General features: G+C 38.0%; 1 protein-coding gene across 1 annotated transcript; it reads left to right on the forward strand.

The window, feature by feature from the left end:
- The first annotated feature begins 5,615 nt into the window (after positions 1 to 5,615).
- Positions 5,616 to 8,400, forward strand: cox7a2l (cytochrome c oxidase subunit 7A2 like). The gene is made up of 3 exons (XM_079801494.1): positions 5,616 to 5,831; positions 6,281 to 6,415; positions 6,755 to 8,400. The coding sequence occupies exons 1-3, from the start codon at positions 5,760 to 5,762 to the stop codon at positions 6,893 to 6,895; spliced, it is 348 nt and encodes a 115-aa protein (XP_079657620.1). The 5' UTR covers positions 5,616 to 5,759; the 3' UTR covers positions 6,896 to 8,400.
- Positions 8,401 to 21,871: the final 13,471 nt, after the last annotated feature.

Genomic DNA, 21,871 nt, shown 5'->3' on the forward strand with positions numbered 1-21,871 from the left:
ATGATGCATTTATCATCTCCATTTGTGAAAACGGCGACGCCTAGGGGTTGCACCGACTATTGACAAATCGACGCTCTGCCATGACGTTTTAAGCTTGACGTCGACTAGTCGCTGGCCTATAGAGGGCGCAACAGGATTAGCCATTTCCTGACATGCAGGCTCTGTTTCCAACAGTTAAAAATTACAAATAAATAGAGAGCTCACCACATGACATGTTTGATTATACCATCTGGATGCTTTAAATTGATCGGGAGAATGCATGCTTATTGTAGGCTACACGTAAGTTAATCACCGTTCTAAACGAATGTGTGCTGCATTGTAACACACACACATAGCTCGCACATCACGCGGAGCTCGCACAGAAATGTATTGACAACACCGTTCTGATTTATCAATAAAATAACGTAGAAACTGAAAAGTTATAGCATATATCTCTTAGTAACTAAAACTCACAGCTTCACTTTTAGTCGAGAGACGCTGGCAGGTAGAATTAATTCACACGCAATCGCTCTCTCACTAATGCATTCAAATACACTCTCAGAAAAAAAGGTAGCCTACAGTGGAGGTACATTTTAGTTCCTTGAGGAACAAAACGTATAACTGTATCTTTAAAGGTACACAATTGGTCCTTAGGCTACAATTTAACCATTGGCAGGCAAGTTCGGTCCTAGTGAGTCGCTGTCCTGCAGAGTTTGGCTCCAACCCTGAAAGACGTCTATAGAAGCTCTTATTGAGAATTAACAGAGGTTTAGATGTTGGTTTTATTGAAAATATTTGGTCACCATTATGGTGATTAGTGTTTTGTTTAGTTGGGCAGTTTGACTCTTGGTTTTTTGTGTGAGTTTGTAGTTTTTGTTACAGTGTTAACAAAACACATTATCTGTTCAAGTCAAAAGAAGCCATAAACAAAAATTGTCATGAAGAAAAATGTTTGACTAAACTCATCACTGACTAAAACTATTAATAAATAATATTCCCCATCAATACTTTCTTGCCACAGAACAGGCATTCTGAAATTTGATTTTTAAATACATTCTAGAGGGTTAAAACTTAGATGCACACATGATATCAAGAATCAACATAAGAATCTCAACAATGGTGACATACTTAATGCTGCAATGCATGCTGGGAGCCATGAGTTTTATACTATGGTGGCTTAGTAGGATTGGAGCTAAACTCTGCAGGACATCAGCTCTCTAGGACCGAACTTGTCTGCCCCTGACTTACAGGTACAAAAATTTACCCTTAAGGGTACAGCCCGAGTGACAAGCCATACCTCTAAAGGTACAATTATGTACTTTATTTTCTGAGAGTGTACATGTCTTTATTGTGCTACTTTATCTGATTCAGAACGAGCAGAAATCTGTGAGAAATATAACGACCCAAAGACAAAATAACTGATACAAAAGCTGTTATGTAGCAGCAATAACCTTATGGGCAGCGCTGTGTCATATGCCATAGCTGTCCTGTGCACAAGAGAACCCGTGTTCGCGTCTCAGCTCAAGGTTCAGGGTTATTTGTTTATTAATGATGTCATCAGCGACTAGTCGACGTCGACTCGACTTTCGTCAAATAAATGTCGACTTTAAAAAATCGGAAGTCGTTCAACCCCTACGCCATAGGCTATGCATGTGTATACGTGTTCAGTCTATAGGCGCGGAGTGTTTCTTTACAAAGTGACATTGCCAACAATTGCCCTGGCAGCAGAATACAGCGTTTTTAGTCGTTTTCACAGAAAAATGTTACCGCTTTTAGTAGGCTGCATCCTTGTTGTGTAAACGTACCCTTATTTGGTTGTGCTGTTCCTGAGGTTCTAGAGTGATTTCTGAATATTTTGTTTTGTTTAATAAAGAGAAGACTGCCGTGCTGAAAATAAGTCCTGAGCTTTTATTATTTCATCCTGCTGCAACCAGACGTGGTAATACCTTAAAGTTTCATCTATAAAAGACATTCTTGCACATTTCCACCATTATTGCAGGAGAAAAGATACAGTTCACTGAACACATGTTGACCTTTTGTGACAATAGCAGTGCATGCTATCACATTATATGGAGTTATACAATGGGAATCTGCCATTGAACTTTCTCTCTTCTTAAGATAAGATTTTTTTCTCAGGCCAAGAATATTTAGGTACTATCATGTGCTATCATTTGTTTTATATGTCGCTATTTTATACAGTTTATTAATTACATTTTTTCGAAACAATAAATTGATGTTTATGCCTATGCATTTTTGATGTTTCATGATGTTTGGATTTCATAACTGACTAAAACATACCATAAGAAATATTCACTGAAGTAAAAAGTGTGGGCAGGGGTCTCTCAGCATTTTTTAAAGAAAATATTACAAGATGGGATTAATAAACTCAACGTTATTTAGGGGCAAAGTGAAAATTGGAGAATTATGTATTTTTAAAAATATAAAATCTTTTAAGTTAACTTAAAACACGCTCCACATATAACATATTTTACAGCTGTGCCTTTAATATAGCAGGGCCCAACACTAAGGATTTTTTTTCTTCCACTAAATGATACAAATGATGGATTTCAATTATACTGTAATGTTGAAAGGCTATAATTTCTAATTTCATCCCCAGAAATCCAGACACATTAGTGGCAATATTGGTTTTGGGGATGCTGGCCTTTATTGATAGTAAAAAAAAAAAAAAATAATAATAATAATTATTCGCCTATACCATCTTGATGTTGTTTCTACATCAATTTGGAGATTCAGTGAGCAATTATGTTGGCTTATTACAAATTGTAATATTAGGAGCGATTAATCATGATCTCTGCCTACAGAGAAGAAAACATTTTTGATTAATTAGTCAAGTTTTTTAATCGATTGACAGCACAAATCATCATAATAATCAATAATAATCTTCTAAAAACAAAAACAGCTATATCAATGAGTAAAAAATTATTGATTTAACAATATTATAATACAACCCCAAATCAGAAAAAGTTGGGAGAGTATGGAAAACGCAAAAAAAAAAAAAAGTGATTTCTAAATTTACTTTGACTTGTATTTCATTGCAGACAATATGAACACAAAATATTTCATGTTTTGTCTGGTCAACTTCATGTCATTTGTAAATATGCATCCTTTCCTGTCATTCAGACCTGCAACACATTTCAAAAAAAGTTGGGACAGTAAAGCATTTACCACTTTGTAATGTTGCCATTCCTTTTCACAACACTTAAAAGACGTTTAGGGACTGAAGACACCAAGTGATGAAGTGTTTCAGGTGTAATTTTGTCCCATTCTTCCTGCAAACAAGTCTTAAGGTGGGCAACAGTACGGGGTCTTCGTTGTCGCATTTTGCGCTTCAAAATGCGCCACACATTCTCTATTGGAGACAGGTCGGGACTGCAGGCAGGCCAGTCAAGTACCCGTACCCTCTTCCTCCGCAGCCAGGACTTTGTAATGTGTGCAGAATGTGGTTTTGCATTGTCTTGTTGAAATATGCATGGACGTCCCTGGAAAAGATGTCTTCTTGAAGGCAGCATATTATGCTCCAAAATCTCTATGTACTTTTCAGCATTAATGGTGCCTTCACAGAAGTGCAAGTTACCTTTGCCAAGGGCACTGACACAACCCCATACCATGACAGACCCTGGCTTTTGGACTTGTTGCTGGTAACAGTCTAGATGATCCTTTTCTTCTTTGGTCCGGAGCACACAGCGTCCATTCCTCCCAAAAAATACCTGAAATACTGATGCATCTGACCACAGTACACGTTTCCACTGTGTGATGGTCCATCCCAGATGCCTCCGAGCCCAGAGAAGTCGACGAGCCTTCACTGTTAACTGTTAACATTGGGCTTCCTTTTGGCACAGTACAGTTTTAACTGGCATTTGTGGATTTAACTACGTATTGTGGTACTTGACAAAGGTTTGCCAAAGTAGTCCTGAGCCCATGTGGTGATATCGCTTATAGATGAATGACGATTCTTGATGCAGTGCCGCCTGAGGGATCGGAGATCACGGTTGTTCAGCTTAGGCTTGCGTCCTTGTCCTTTACGCACTGAAATTCCTCCAGATTCCTTGAATCTTTTAATTATGTTATGCACTGTTGAATGTGAAATATCCAAATCTCTTCCTATCTTTCTTTGAGGAACATTGTTTTTAAACATTTCAATAATTTTCTCACGTATTTGTTGGCAAACTGGCGATCCTCGGCCCATCTTTACTCCTAAAGGATTAGACCTTTCTTGGATGCTGCTTTTGTACCAAATCATAATTACAATCACCTGTTGACATCACCTGTTTCAAATCACATCATTATTTAACCATTTTACCTCATTACTAGCCCTAAATTGCTCCTGTCCCAAATTTTTTTGAAATGTGTTGCAGGTCTGAATGACAGGAAAGGATGCATATTTACAAATGACATGAAGTTGACCAGACAAAACAATATTTTGTGTTCATATTGTCTGCAATGAAATACAAGTCAAAGTAAATTTAGAAATCACTTCTTTTTTCTTTTTTTTTTTGCGTTTTCCATACTGTCCCAACTTTTTCTGATTTGGGGTTGTAAATTATATTCATCAACGAAATCAAACAACATTCCAGCATTTTTATTTTGGCCTTTTAACTTTACAGGGCAGCTTTTTTCTATTTTTATTACAGTAGTTGGTGTAACAGGGCAGCTTTATTATTATTATTATTATTATGCATTAAACAATAACAGCTAGAAAAGACAGAACAGATTGAACCTCTAGGAATTAAATTATATAAAATCTTGATATAAATTATCACACATACACAAACACACACAAAATATAACATTATAGTATAACACATACAGAGAAAAAAAAAAAAACATTATGCATCAGTACATTACCAAAACATGCTTTTTAAAGAGATTTTAAAGAAGATTTTAACAGGGCTGCTTTTTTATTATTATTAGACATTAAAGACACATATAAAACATTTGCAACTATAACAAGACATCCAAAAAGATAACATAACTAAAATGAATTGGGTTTACAATATAAAAAATACAATTTTAATAAAATAAAATAAAAATTGTCTATTATTATTGATTTAAATAGAAGTAAAGAATAAAAAATAATTAGAACTTTTTACATCAACAATCTACATTTTCAGGTAACTTCAACTCTTTAGCGAATAAAATTGTATCTACATTTTTTATCAATACATTGGAGAGAGTCAATATACAAATGAAAATCAGCATAAGGACCTTCAAACAAGGTTTAGACTTATTTCTTTTACTTTTATGAATATTATATTTATCAAATAAAATCACAAGAATTATCATAAAAATTATGCATTTTTTAAATTCAAAATATATAAAAAATGTTGATGTTATTTTACAATTATAACCTTGAACATGCATAGCTAAATCTTCCCAGAGCGTTTTCTGGCTGATCGGAACAAAATGAGCAATTTTTGATCATTTTTAATAAATTACTAACATAAATATTAAGAAGAACTTTCCAAATGTATTTTGGGCAGGGCAGATTTATTTTTATTTGTATTTTTTTTATTGAACAGATATAAGAGCAAATAGTCACAATTCAAAAAAGAATTTAACAACAATAACAAAAAATTATAAACATTAGACAGAGGTTGTAAAGGCAGGGCAGATTCATAGCGGTTTTATAGCTTCAATGACGTCATATTCGTGCGACAAATCCTTACGCATTACGCATTACGCAAGGAAAAGCCGGTTGAGTTCCGCCATCCCGACGGTCACTATCACCTCGTCCTCGCCGCTTACAACTAATTATCAAAATGTATTACAAATTTAGTGGGTTTACACAAAGACTAACGGGAGCTGTGTCAACCTCCGCCTACAGCCCTCAGGTATGTGCGCGCTATTCGGTTTCTAAAAGGTTAATTCAGTGACCTTGATCTGTTACTACGTTACCTGCTCCATGTGAGCCACAGAGTTGTTTTTAAACTGTCGTTAGATACGTAAAATACATTTCTTTAGTAGTATTGTAACCGACATTATTATACAGGCTAATTATTATTATTAATAAAGAAAAGCGGGGTGAGAGCTGACTATCCACACAAAAATCCACTTACTGGATGTAACTTAGCTACTTAGCTAGCCTAAATTTAATTAGTATTTTTAGTATTTCTTCAGACCGAGGTATAGAATCTGGTGGCAGACACTGGTTATTGAATCCTTAACCGATTTCTCAACAAAAGGCGGTCAAGGCCCACTAGGGGGACCTCAGAAAACTTCCACCTATGTAGTCCTAGTGGGGGGAAATTATCAACTTAAACTGTTTGTAAACTTCCTTTAGGGCTTGAGGTCAAATATACCTTCTGAATCCCCTACCATCATCTTTGCCACCCCAACTAAAATGGTGTCTGAGTCAGGTGCTGCGGTGGAGTATATGGGTGCCAACAAGGTTCCAGACCTCCAGAGAATATTTCAGGTGTGTATGTGATATATTAAGACATGTAGTTGAGTTAAAGGGATGGGAAAATTCTGCCATTTATTCATCATCATGCTTCATGTATGACTTTCTGACATAAAGGAAAATACTTTGAAGAATGTTGCTGACCAAACTTATTTGTTTCCTATTGACTAAATATGCAGTGGCTGTCAATGAGAACCGAAACTCTTAGTTACCCACATTCTTAAAAATATAATATTTTATGTTCATACAGGTTTGGAATAGTAAATGATGACTTCATTTTTGAGTCGACTATCTCGTAATTAAACAGGAAAAAGCAGCATACATCACAATTCTTCCCCCTTTTTCCCCCCTCAGGCCTCAGATGAGATTCCTGTCCATCTAAAGCGAGGTGTTCCAGACAAGCTCTTGTACAGGACCACCATGGCTCTGACAGTCGGGGGAGCTCTCTACTGTCTTGTGGCTCTTTATATAGCAGCACAGCCCAGAAAAAAGTGAACTGTACCCAGCCTCTTTTCATCGACTCGCATCATCAGCGATTAAATTACATTTGAGATATGTAACTTATAAGCAATATGCCTCCCAGTATCAATCACCATGAACACACTCTGTCCTGAACAAAGCTTCTACTAAACAAGTGTGTGTCCTGGATCAGTTCTTGTTCAATTATAAAAATTTATTTTGAATATTTTAAGACTATAGGTTATTTAAATTTTGCGTCCCCCTTTTGGAGCTTACTGAGACGTTCTGGTTGAGAACCACTGTAGAGTCCAACACCTATATAGTCCTAGCTGAGAGTAAACCCTTCACTCTTAAGCCCAAATTATACTTCACTTTTTACACGTACGCGAGGTTCAGCGTACAGTGTGCGTGGCGTGAATTTCGTCATCAGCAGAGTACACGAGTACCTGGACCTCTGGATTTTTGTAACTGCACGGATTTTGTATGGCCAAGCATGTTGACGTACAGACGACACCATTGTCAAAACGATTCTCATTCACACAGATCTGTGAAAATGACTAAAAATGCTGTATTGTGCCTCCAGGCCAGTAGTTGGCGATGTCACTTTGTAAATAGCACTACACGTATAGACTAAACACTTATGCTGCCTTCACGCGCTATCGGAATTATCGTAAATGCTACGTTTACCAGGTGAAAAATTGGACATGAACGCCATCTCAAGTCAAATTTAGAATGCGATGAGCTCGTAATCACGACTTTAGAAGTAGGAAATGTCCGATAGCATGTGAAGGCAGCATAAATACACATACGATGACGTCACCATTTTCACAAATCTGTGTTTTTGTAGTTTACAGAGACAATAACCGTGTTGCTTTTCAAAACCTCCACTTAGAAACCCGTTTTAGGCCCCAAAAGCAGTTGTGTAAATGAACAGCCAAAACGCATTAAAAATGGTGTTGTGTAAATTTCCCCTCATCTCCACATTTGTACCTCATCAGCACAGAATGGTTTATATCAGATAAGTGTGATGGGTGACAGATTGTGAGAATCATGTTTTGGTAATTGAAGAGGGTTGTGACTTTAAGAAAAGGATAAGGGAGAAAAAATAGGGTGAGACCTCACACTTTTCAGCAGTGTTGATTGGTTTAATGTGTACACACTTGGGCATGTTAAGTGTCTCATGGTAAAGCCCAATTAAAAATGAGAAATCTATAGGAAGTGTTTTAACATTTGTACAAGATGTACAGAGTATTCCAGAAATATGGAGCCATATTGAAAAGAATCATAGACGAGGTGAAAGCATTTGATGCAATGCACATTTCTGCCATTGAATGGAATACTATCATACTGTAAGGTCATATTTAAAGCATCCAAGGACTTTCCATGCTACTGTGACTCTTATGCACACATTTTCCAAGCATTGTATGTTTAAAGTGAAGCAAAAACTGCAATGGACTTTTTTCCTTTAAGCTTTGGCTCTCTGAGTTGTACATGTTTATTATAAAAGAATATAGAACCAGAATTAAAAACAATGACCTTTTGACATTCTTGTTTGCTTCCTTTAAATTCTGACATTCAGTAGATAAGAAAAAATATCAACGCATTAAGGTTAAATTGATAACATGTTTTTTTTCTTTCATTTCATGTTGTCAGATATCAGTCTGAATAATATATGTATTGTACAGTATATAAGCTCCCTCTTGAAAAGCTCTTTGAATTTTCCGCTCAGGCTGTTCACATGGCAACAAGGCTATAGGAGATGTTGTACACAAAAGGGCTTCCAAAAAATCCCTTTGAATCTGTCTCTTTTATGGCCAAAACTCTGTAGAACTGCAAAGAAAGGATTCCTATTGTTGCGAAAACCTATTTTTCCACATTTCTTTATAGTCTGAGGTAATAAAACAACATGCGGCTGACAGACTGTCTAACTGCACACTGGCACTTGATAGGCTGTCAGAGCACAAAGCAAAGTGAAACAATCTATGACAATGAGAGGCTGTGATTCACCCTGCCGCTCTGCTTACTACTGAAGACTCTGGCAACTAAAGTGTTTGGCCACACGGAGCATTTTAAAGAGGTCAATAATCTCTACCAAGTGCGGCTGTTCTAGTAATAGCCTCACAGATAAGACTTTTTTCCAAGACAATCAATATTAATCTTTTCTTTTATGAACCTGTGATGTGAAAACCACATAGCCATGGCAACCACAAGACTCATTCCAGGTAGGATGTGGTTAATTCTGTTTACATTATTCATCTCTCCATGACATGCATTTCATATATAAATGAATGAATAGGTCTGAGTGTAGACGTGACCGCTTGAGTATGTTGAGAGCAGCGACTGATTTGTGCCCATTTCCTGTAATGGAGTCACAACCCACGGTTCTTCTTTAATTCACTTGCTTCCCCTTCTCTTGATCTCAATTGTTTGCCGAATTGAGCCTGAATGGATGAATGAACAATGGATTTGATCCTCCACAGTGTTTGTTTTTTTCTTTAAATTATGTAAAGTGGGCCAGATGTCTAAAACAGTGGTCCAGGTGGTCACGTTATTAATATTTCATTTTTACCAGGTTGATTTGACTACTGCATTAGCGTCAGTATATTGCAGTTTTATGCTTAATACTTTTATGTTTACTAACAAGGGCTGGGCCAACTGTATACATATAGTATGGATACATTTTATTATTATGGTATATTTAAATTGGTTAAAAAGTGGCAGTAGGCATTTTTAATGTTAATGTAAAGTTAAAGAATCCTGTAAAAAATGTCTCAGGGTTTCAACAAAAATTTCACAGATTTTTACATAATGGAATTATATATATATATATATTTTTTTTTCGCCCTGTGGGTGAAAATGCCTTGTTGATGCTAGAGGAGAATGGGCCGACTGATTCAAGCTGATAGAAGAGCAACTTTGACTGAAATAACCACTCGTTACAACCAAGGTATGCAGCAAAGCATTTGTGAAGCCACAACACGCACAACCTTGAGGCGGATGGGCTACAACAGCAGAAGACCCCACCGGGTAACACTCATCTAGGAAAAGGAGGCTACAATTTGCACGAGCTCACCACAATTGGACAGTTGAAGACTGGAAAAATGTTGCCTGGTCTCGATTTCTGTTGAGACATTTAGATGGTAGAGTCAGAATATATATATACTTTTCACACCATTCTTTGTAAACCCTAGAAAAGGTTGTGCGTAAAAATCCCAGTAACTGAGCGGATTGTGAAATACTCAGACCGGCCCATCTGGCACCAACAACCATGCCACGCTCAAAATTGCTTAAATCACCTTTCTTTCCCATTCTGACATTCAGTTTGGAGCTCAGGGGCCTCATTTATAAATGTTGCGTACGCACAAAAGAAGGCGTACGCCGCTCTCTACGCAATAATTGGTATTTATAAAAAGCAAACTTGACGGGAAAATCTGCGGTCCTTCACGCAAGCTCTGACCCAGGCGTACGCACAAAAACGGGTGAAATGAGAAATGGCGACACCGTCGGCAGATGGAAGAAACACGTGAAAGTGTGTGAAACTGTAGACCGTTGTGTAAAAGAAATGGCAATAGCCTACTGCTCTCATAAATAACATGAAGACTTCACAAAGCAAGTCTTATAATTAACAGCCTACACGCACACCCGTTTGATCGATCTACAGTGTAAAACAAACAAAATCAAACGAAAATTACAACAGAAATGCAAATTAACACATATTTGTGAAATAGGCCTATGTTCTGCAATAATATTGGCATGTTATGCAATTCATCCTCATAAATAATATGGTAAACAGAACGAAATAATGTACAAAACTGATATTCTCGTCAATGTGTCCGTCTGGCGGAGCAGATAGATGCAATTAGATAGACAGAGAGATATAAAATTAGGGAGATATATAGATAGAAAGATAGATGTATTAATTGTCCACTGGGGAAAGTTGTTTTCATTGTTAAAAATTATTCATCAGCTACGGAATCATGGTATTCATGCATATGCCTTTAGTTTGTTTTATTTTTGATAAAATAACGTATGACGTAGGCTATGTCTCAACCATTCAGAAAGCTGCAAGAAATTACATTTGCACTGAACTATTTCCCATTTCCACGTAGATTATAACCGACATCTGTAGCTTGTCAGATGCAATTAAATGGATGTAAATAAAATGCCCCATCCCAATGCGTAATGACGCACAATGGCTGATCTTGTGCTCTTAGAAGATGTGGCAAGTGTTAGGATTCGTAGTGAGCGCATCTTCAGACAGCAAGAAGACTTGCTGATAAACGAGGACACACTCTGGCGATGGAGCGCTAGACGCTTTTTTGCCTCAACTTTGATGTCCGACCATTTCTTTTTTATTTCGGCCATGGTCCGCGGTTGTGAGGCTACAACATTTAGGCTACAGCGTCTGCAACCTTTTGCCACTCAAGTGCCTTTTTGGCATTAGTAGCCTAATGCCCACACTGTGCCCTCCAAAACAACATTTTTCTCCTCTTTTCCACCTCGCCAACGATAACTTCTAATTCACATTGAGTGAAGTTACGTTTTTTTGATTTCCTCTCTGTGTTTGCCATGATTTCGCAATCGATGAATATTAACTTGTGGGCGTTTCACAGATTATTTATGGGCATCTGTGGGCGTGACATGAAGCCGCAAAAGCTGCGCTACATTGAGAATTGATTGTGATTTATTAAGGGACAACTGCGTAGGATGTGCGTGCGCACGGTTTTATAAATCCGAATATTTCTGTGCGTATGCACGTCCTATGTTTCATCCGTACGCCACTTCTAACGCAAATCCTATGCAAAGCTTTATAAATGAGGCCCCAGGAGATTGTCTTGACCAGGACCACACCCCTAAATGCATTGAAGCAACTGCCATGTGATTGGTTGATTAGATAATTACATAAATGAGAAATTGAACAGGTGTTCCTAATCCTTTAGGTGAGTGTAGTATGTATATATAAACCCTGATACATTTTTTTCCAGGATTCTTTAACTTTACATTAAAATAAAAAATGCCTACTGCCACTTTTTAACCAATTTAAATATATAGCTTTTTAACCAGGTTATATATATATATAACCCTGATACATTATTTTCCAGGATTCTTTAACACATTCACATTAAAAATGCCTACTGACACTTTAATCAATTTAAATATACCATAATAATAAAATGTATCCATCCTATATTTATACAGTCCTACTATATAGAATGATTTATTAAAATTTTTCCCATTTTGGCCAGGTTGATTTGACTCAATATGTTAAGGCACAATATGTACGATTTTTGGATTAAAATATCCATAAACCACTAGAACAATGTTATATATTTTGTTGACTTGTGTACTTACGCTATCCCAAATGTTTAAATCCAGAGAAATAAGCAAATTTAACCAGGACGTGTCGTCGCATTTCAATGACATCATATTAGACAAATTCGCTTTCAGACCAACCCTGCTTCATACAGTAACTTTAATAAATCTTTAATACATTAGCTCATTTATGAATATGATTTCTGCCCGAGTCCCATCTGATTCTTTTCCTCTGGCCCTAGAGGTGAAGACAACAGCTCCCATCTTTGTTTTGAATAGGTGATCTCAAGCGGCGAAAATTAAATATTGTGCCTTTAATAATTTTATGTTAAATGACTATGACATGGGCTAGGCCAACTGATCTTTACGAAATGTGATCAAGTTAGCTAACAGTTAAGCTAATTATATAGTAAACAAACCATCATGAAATCAAATTCACCTCAAGGTCTTTTATGGCAAAACTCTTGACCGGTTTGTTCAATCAATCAGAGATGCATGCTGCTCAAACACTGCTGAGTTCAACCAGTCAGATATTAAATGGAACAGTTCTTCATGAAATTATTAGGGAGAAATTAGCAAGGGTAAAGCAGACATCATGGGGTGTGCAGTGTTGGGAGAGAGTTTATTTGGGGGTGTGATTGGTGTAAGACCCCATACAGTCTGTGGAGCCGAGAGTGAGAGGGAGCGAGTGAGCAGTTGATAATCTCCATCTGTAGCCCTGCTGCTCACTTGGCTATAAGCAAAGCTCTCTTTCTTCTCTAGGAACAGTGTTAGTTATCTCTCACATGTGGCATTAGAGTTCACAAGGTTCAGAAGAAGGTGGTTTCCTTAATATATTAAGAGCTGCCCAGTCAAGTAAGTACATTGCATTGATGTAATGGAAAAAAAAAGAACAATGGGATTAACAGACAAACTGATTCTTGCTGATTACAGACCTGTTTAGTGGAACACATGAAAAGAGTTTGTTTAATTAGTCTTGGCTTCGTCTATTCTTTTGTCTTATCAGTTTGTCTGATTACTCTTTATTTTCCATACACAGTGCTCTCCTGCTTTCTTTTCCAACTCTCTTTCTGACTGCAGATTGCATTACAACTAGCATTGAGAGGTATTTGGTAAGCAAGTTGCAGTGCGTGTGTGTGGTCCTGGTAAATGGGGTTATGGGGTTAAATGTCCCCACAAAGATGGAAATATCCAAAATCCATGTTTTTTGAAAATGTAAAAAAGCAGAAAGTTTTCTGTGATAGGTACGTTTAGGGGGTAGAATATACAGTATAAGGAATGTATAAGGGATCCTGAAAAATATATCAGTTTCCTGAACTGAAATAACTTTTTTTCTATAATAATAATAATAATAATAAGACATATAGAATGATTTCTGAAGGATCATAAGACCGCAATAATGGCTACTAAAAAATTAACACATTACCTTTTAAAATATATTAAAATAGAAAACAGTAATTTTAAATTGTAATAATATTTCACAATATTACTATTTTTACTGTATTTTTGAGAGTAGTGAGAGTGTACTTTGGGTAAACAATCACCATATATATGCAAATTAAACAGTCTACAGGTTTTTACATCTACATTTTAGGAATTTGGTGTGCATGCCTATGGTTAAACTAATTATTGGACACTTTGAAAAGTCATATATAAACTCCTGCTGGTCTCTTGACGGATATTGGTTATTTCCTTAATTAACACCATCAGCTGAAAATGTGGAGAACAATTGAGAAACATTAACTACTAGAATCCATTAACTCATCCTGGCAGTGTTCTTGGAGGAATGGAGGATGGGACGGCAGTCTACAGCATTTGTGCTGGCTTTGAGCCACACCAACTGTTCTTAGGACAAACACCCACAACCATACAACAAGCCAAAGCCTGAAGAGTCTGTTCAGGAGACAATTGCACAGTCCAAATTGTACAATCCACATCAGGCATAAGACAACAGGGGCAAGATAAACCTGTACAGGATCAGTAATCTCATGCTATAATCCTCTGAAATATCAAATTGCTGCACACTGGAGTTGTTTGCTCTCAGAGAGAAATCAATGGGACTTTGAGCTGAGCACAAACTTCTAACATCATGGATAAACCCAATAAAAGGTCAAGGGCCATTTGTAACTTTTTGCTGGAAAAAGTGTTAGTACTGTTAGGGATAACAGTTTAGGACCCAAGACCAGTTATGAAAAATGAAGGCCAAGAGTCAGGAGCGCAATTAATTAAATAGAAGTTTACTGAAGAATAGTTTGCAGTTTCATCAGCAGAAGCCAGCTTCAAGTCTCACAAGGAGTTCGTAGGCTGCGTGCCCTCTACCTTCTTTTTTCGTACATACAATTTCTCAACAGTTATACTCCTTTCAAGGTCTAGCCAAGCCATTACTGCAAGTTGAATGATTGGCTAAGAGAAAATAGACAGTCTTGGTAAATTTCCACACATTGTCAGTTAATCAGATTCACGTGTCCATAAATCACTTGTTGATGCATTCACCCCGGAATTAGGCAGTTAGTGACCTTCCAGGTCTAGAGCAGGCGCCAGCTTGTCCAGAACAACAAGTCCACCCATCTCTTAGGATGCCCATTATCAACCTCCAATACGGTTCTGTGACACAGAATACTGCTTGATCGAGCTCCAGTTCTAACCAGTTTCCCAAAACATACTGATAGCATATGCTTTCTCTCAGATGTACAGACAATGGTACAGGCAATATTCATCTGGATTCTTTAGTGTTTCAGTAAAAGGAAATTAATTAATTAATCAAATATAATATAAAATAAAATGAAAGACAAATCCATATTTCATATCTGTAAGTCGGGCTAAGTGAGTAAGCACTGTTACCGCACTCCTGGCATGTTAGGGGTGTGTGATAGCTCCAAAATCCAAACACACAACACATGTTCTGCTATCAAGTGTTTAGCGACACATCACACATCCAAGACAGACTCTCAGTCACTCCTCAGAGACCAAATATAAACTTTAGAAAACATATGAAGAAACATATAATCAGTGGTTCTATTGATTAAGTAATATCATAACTGGAAAGAATCATTAAAAATCATTACAATGATATAGGAGAATAAATATTGATTAAGGCTTTGATTATACATTTAATTAGAATATATAGGTATTGAAGCAGCAGTGGATTTCAGAATTCACACTTTTCAGAACTATTTGAAAAAAAGGGGGGGGGGGGGACTATATTTGTATAAACAGTTTATAATCAAATATGTGGAAACAATACCAGTATGGGTGCCAAGTGGACTGACTCGGGTTGGCTTAGTAAAAGCATAAATATATATTTCAGCATTATATAAAGTTAATATAGCCAACACTACCCATTTAAAAATTTGGGGTCAGTATGATAAAAAAAATAAAAAGAAATTAATACTTTTATTCAGCAAGGATGCATACATTTATCAAAGGTGTCAAAGATGACAGTATAAGGACTTTTACATTTTTACAAAAAAAAAAGAGATATATATATATTTCAAATAAATGCTGTTCTTTTGAACTTTCAATCATCAAAGAAGACAAAAAAAAAACTATAACAAACTATTAAGCAGCAAAATTCTATTCAGCATGGCCATCACAGGAATAAAATACATTTGAAAATATATTAAAACATAAAATAGTTTTAAATTGTAATAATATTTTATTTTAAGATACTTTTATATATTCAAAAAACATTACCGGCCCCAAACTTTTGAATGGTAGTCTACATTTAGTAGTGTACAGCCACAAGCTGTTCTATCTTACTGCCTTCGGACATTTTTGGTATTGTATTCAAGCCTTATCTTTATTGGATTCACAACTATTGGTGGATTTAAGAGAACAATGCTACCTAGAACATATTCCCTGTGGTCACTGCGCAAAGATAGCAACTGAAATATGGTTTGAAGAGATGCTGTAAATACCGTACATTTCTGGGAAACAGAGTCTAAAAATCCTCAACAATTGGACTCTGATGAAACATTGTGTGATGTTCTATTCAGCTGCCACTCTGACCTTCCTTTGTCTGCTTACATTTTTCAGTCTGATTATGTTTTGATTATGTTTTTCTCTCTCATTCTCTGAAAGTCAATAGAGCTTTATTGGAATGACTGTAAAGGGCTGAAATATTGCCAAAGCTTTGAAGTGCTTACAGGTGCAATAAATAAAACAAATAAACTTGTTCAATAAGCTTTAAATAAACTCTTTCAAAATGATTGGATTTTTTTCATCATATTCCAATATGATAATGTTTCTGGACAATATTTTGTAGTATGTGTTGAGTTTGTTGTTAGATTTAAAAAAAAATATGTATATATGAATATTGATTAATTTCGTTTATTTTAAACCCACACCATGTTTCGTTCTCGCCTGTCCTAGAGTGCCCACAGACCTTGCCTTTATTTCTGCATTTTCATCAGTGACTATAACATGTGGTCATTGGTCATAATTGTCACGTTAAGGTCCAGATGAAGAAGAGGAAAGCCAAAAGGATAAAAATAAAACAAGGTTTATTAAATAATTCAACACAGGTAATCCAAAGAACAAACAAACTCCACAAAACAGTGTGCTGTGCACAAACAATACCTGACAATGAGGAACTAAAAACAGAGAGCATTTATACACAAGTTAACAAACTAAATGTCAAGCAGGTGTGATACTTAAATGGGTGTCCATAGTAACAGATTAATGTGATTAATTAGTAACTAGAGTAAAAAAGGAGGTGGCTTAGGAGGCGGACGAGGAGTAGGCAAAGGGCTGGAAGGCAGAGAGAGAGAGACCATGCAGCAGAGACCAGGGAGGAGTAGATAAAGGTTGCAGCCATGGTGGAGATGATGGGAGGAGTGGCCAGGTGGTGTTGAGCGCAGCCAGGATGTAAGCCCATGGTGGAGTCGACGGCGGAAGGAGCCATGATGTAGAGGTAGCTGATGAAATACGGAGAGGGAGCCGTAGTTACTGTAGGGGAGCCTAAGGCGTAGATGGAGAGCCAATGGAACCAATCTGGCACTAAAGATCAAGGCGGAGCCGTGGCGGCGAGCGTCCGAGGATGAACCAGAGAGCCTGAGGGCTGAGGTGGAGCCGGAGGGGTCCGTGTCACAGGCAGGGTGACCAGGGTGTAGCCGGAGGGATGAGGGAATGCGGTAGAGCCGCAAGGCCGAGGGTCTCTGGTGGAGCCAACAGGTCAACGGGCAGAGGTGGAGTGAAGGGATCAGCAGTTGGTGACTGAGCTAGGGGATCCACTCACTTGGGTGAAGTTGGCGACCAAAGGGCTTCTCCACACAGCAAAGTGTTTGGAGAGAAGACGAGGGACTGAAGGGAACCAGCTGAGGCATGACTGAAGGACTGACTGAATCTTTTAGTAGATGTAGGAGAGGGAGGATGGGCGGGATCAGCTGTGATAAAACATGCGGTCATGACACAGTCTCAAAATAGGGTGAGAAAGCCGTTTTTATGCTGTGCAGGACCAGTGGTGATAGATACAGATACAGGATGAGGCAGGGGAAGCAATACCTCGGTGTCCTAATCGGTCAGCCAGTCCTCAGTGTCAAAGGCTCAGCCGCCAAGACTCCCACAGGCACGGATGTTGCCGGCTCACACCCCTAATCTCACTGTTGGGCTTCGGCTCTGGGGCGATTGTTTGGTGCTGTACTCCTCAAAGGCTTTCTTTTCATATTACAAAGTAACAAGAAGACTTTATCTCCAATGACCTATAGTAAAATACATTTTAAAAACCCTTTTTCATTTTCTCTACAGCACACCGTTGAATTGTGTAAAGTGTGAATCTGTCAGAAAATGTGCTTGAAGGTAAACTAGAGCACTTTGCTATTGATTTTCTTAATACACCATGTTTTTCACATCTCTGTCAGGAATGTGCAGGAACAGCAGATAATAGCTACTGAAATAAGCCTCTCCTCCATGGCTATTGAGGAAAAAAAATAAATGGCCTCTTTCATGATTCACAATAAATAGAATACACAAAATAAATCACTTTCCATCTCACATTGAATTAAAACTATGGAACTATTTGTGTCTGGCTTTGGCAGATAATGACATCATATGCAACGATGAAAAGAAGATAACAATCTGTTCTTATTCTCTTCGGTGTAATCAGTGATCTGTCATCTGCAGTGAATAGTAAGAGGATCTCTGCAGGTTCACGGTTTCATTCATTTATATTTTATGGGGTTTCTGAGACCCCATAGTTATGTAGCATTTTTCATGCAGGGCGTAGAAGCATGTTATCAAGTTGACATTTTGTTTATGATCAATTCTCATTAGATTAGAAAAAGCCAAAAAAATCAACCTGATACTTAAATGTTAAGTATGCATTTGAGCTATTAAATGGATTTGGGGTTAGCATTTCACATTTTGGTAAAATAATCTTTGGATGAAGAAAGTCAACATATAAAAAATATTTTTATATATTTAACCAGGACGTGTTTTATATATTTAACCAGGATTATATATTTTTTCTTCCAATATATTGAATTAGTATAATGCCGCTGTCTACATTTAGCCGGCATTTATTCATATAGCAGATGCTTTTATGCAAAGTGACAAATGAGGAATACAACAAGCGATTCAGAGGCAATAAATGTATAGTTCCAAATATAGGTTTGGGAGGAACCTTTTTTGGGGGAGGAGCCTAAATATTCAGTCCTGTCAATCATCATTATGAGCGTAAGCAGCAGTCACTGCGCCATCCCAGCAACAATCCTTCCGACATCCCTCCTCCTCCCCATCTCCTCCTCTAGTTCTCTTATTCTTCCTCTGTGCAGTACTGTTATAGGGTTCGAGGACAGCAAACCAAGTTTGTTAACCATTACCTATTAAGACTGAATGGGCTGGCTAACTTGTGAAACACGAGAAGAAGGCTACTAGTACTGGTGTATTGTTCAGAATAGTACAAGCTAGAACAGTAAGGCTCGCAGTCTCCACTCTAATTCATCCCAATGGTGTTATATCGAGTTAAGGTCAGGACTCAGGCCAGTCAAGTTCCTCCACACCAAACTCACTCATCCATGTCTTTATGGACCTTGCTTTGCGCACTGGTGCGCAGTCATGTTGGAACAGGAAGGGGCCATCCCCAAACTGTTCCCACAAACTTGGGAGCATGAAACCCAGACAGCAGCTGACTCCGAGCCGGATCCGTCTCCGAACCGGCAAATCCACATTACAATCATCTCCCTTTCACTGCTCTAATACGGATCCAGCCCGGACCGGGTTTTCATGGGCGGGAACAACAGTCGCAAAGCAGATTCGGGCCACATTTGGGCCAAATCGCCATAAAGGAATCCGCATCTGGTCCGGAGCTGGCCTAGTGCTGGTCCGGATGAGTAAAAACGGATCCGTGCCGATATATGCCCGTTGTATCAAAAGACACTGGCCCAAGTCCGATGCGCGGATCTGGCACAGAACTTACGAATGGTCTGGGCCAACTCTGGGCAAGATGATTTTTGTTATCTGGGAACTATCCAAAATGTCTTGGTATGCTGAAGCATTAAGAGTTCCTTTCACTGGAACTAAGGGGCCAAGCCCAACCCCTGAAAAACAACCCTGCACCATAATCCCCCCTCCACCAAACTTTACACTTGGCACAATGCAGTCAGGCAAGTACCCCTGGCAACCGCCAAACCCAGACTTGTCCATTGGATTGCCAGACAGAGAAGCGTGATTCATCACTGCAGAGAACACATTTCCACTGCTCTAGAGTCCAGTGACGGCATGCTTTACAACACTGCATCTGACGCGTTGCATTGCACTTGGTGATGTAAAGCTTGGATGCACTGAGCTCCTGAGAGCGACCCATTCTTTCACAAATGTTTGTAGAAGCAGTCTGCATGCCTAGTCCTTGATTTTATACACCTGTGGCCATGGAAGTGATTTGGAACACGCAAATTCAGTGATTTGGGGGTATGTATCATCAACTTGTATCATCTATGTCAGATTTCAATATATCAAATCACTCACCCACTCACTCTTACTAATTCATAGCAGTCACAGAAATGCATTGCAGACCAATAACGGCTGTTCTTGAAGACTATGTGATCTTTACTTAACATTAGCCTTATGTCTGTGATCTCCATGACGTCCCCTCTAGATGATCATCCTTATATCTCTTCATGTTGGCCACAGTCATCTTCCTTCACTGTGATCTTCAGTAAGAGCATGTGTTTTCTCTGAAGAGCCATATGGATGCACTATGCTCTGATTGTCCCTGAGTCTGCAGGCTCTTTAGGGTGTTTAGACTATAATTGTAGCTCTCCAGCTTTCAGCATGGGTTCTGTAATGGGGCTCTGCCGCCATCATATGTCAACTAAGCTGGAACAGAATCATTATACATCACACACACAAAAAACAGCCTTATTGTTAATCAACTTGGCCGTGGGGGAAGGTCACTATACATTATTCCCAGTGCTGCCTTTTCTTTACAGCTTGATGAAGTATCATAGCCACAGCCCAGGCGGAATTCCTCTCGAGCGAAGGATGTGTAATCGATGCTGTAGCTTTAGAGGTTGTGGAAGTGTAATGAAGAATGAAGAGAGAACAATTTTCAGATTACACTGAAATGATTTTGTGATATGCTTGTACTTATTTCATTAGTATTCCTCTCATGCTTTATAGTGCTGCTGTTTGTGTTTATCATTGTGGATAGCTGGTGCCAAAAAGCCTTTGGTTGTTCTGAAGCAAAAATGAACCACAAGAAAGTTTTCGAAACCCTTCAAAAGACATAAAGATAATTCTCCTGGCCTCTTATCGCATGGATAATAGATACGTAGTCTGCCTCGCTAAAATTACCCTGAGTATGAATGCCACTTCTATATGCTTTCTCTTTGTTTGTATTTTCCACTCTTGCATTTTTGTTAGCTGGGTTATCAGCTGATTTGTTCATAGAATACATTCTGGAAACTACTACTAAGGGCTTTTACCATGACACTTGCTTATTCTGAAGAAGAAAGGCAGTCTCTGAGACGGAGTGAGTGCTTTTGTAACTAGTCTTGCCAAAGGGAGTGAATATGGTCATTAGAGCTGAGAGAGAAGCAGGAGGGCCGTGATCGCAGCTCTGATTAGCTCTGCTGCTTCATGTTTCCTACGTGACCTGGTCTTGGTTGAGCCCCACAGTGTAAAATTCAGTACAGGCCCTGCTGAAAATAGCTGCAGCTGGACTCAATCAAGTCCTGTAGCTCCGAAGAGCAGCAGTCCCTTGGACCATACAATAACAGAATAATAGATTTGACTAAATGCTGTTGCTATATATGCTATATCTGTCTTTGCACTTATAATGGAGCTATATAGTGGATATAAAAATATAGTGGAGCCCAATTGAACAAAAAGTCTATTCAAGTGTGCTATTAGTATACTTCTTTTAAACTAAAAATAAGAAAGTATACGTTCTGTCTACTTTTTATGTACTTCTCAGAAATTCTGAGTATCTGATTTGTTTTTGTGTAGGCTAGTCCACTGGTTGTGTACATAGAAATTATTTTGAAATCTACTTTAACTGAATTTTCCAGCTATCCATGTTTTCACTGTTATACGATAGGGGGCGCTATTACGCATCTTCTAGGATAGAATCTCCAGATCAAAACAAAGGTGAAGAAGAAGCAGAGGCAGGTGATAGAAGATTGCTTACACGTATGTAAAACAATCATCAAACATCAAACGGCATATAAATCAAAACTGCCTAACGTTGCCGAATTAAATATT

Source organism: Gobio gobio, assembly GCF_949357685.1.
Source record: "Gobio gobio genome assembly, chromosome: 20".
Taxonomy (NCBI): domain Eukaryota; kingdom Metazoa; phylum Chordata; class Actinopteri; order Cypriniformes; family Gobionidae; genus Gobio; species Gobio gobio.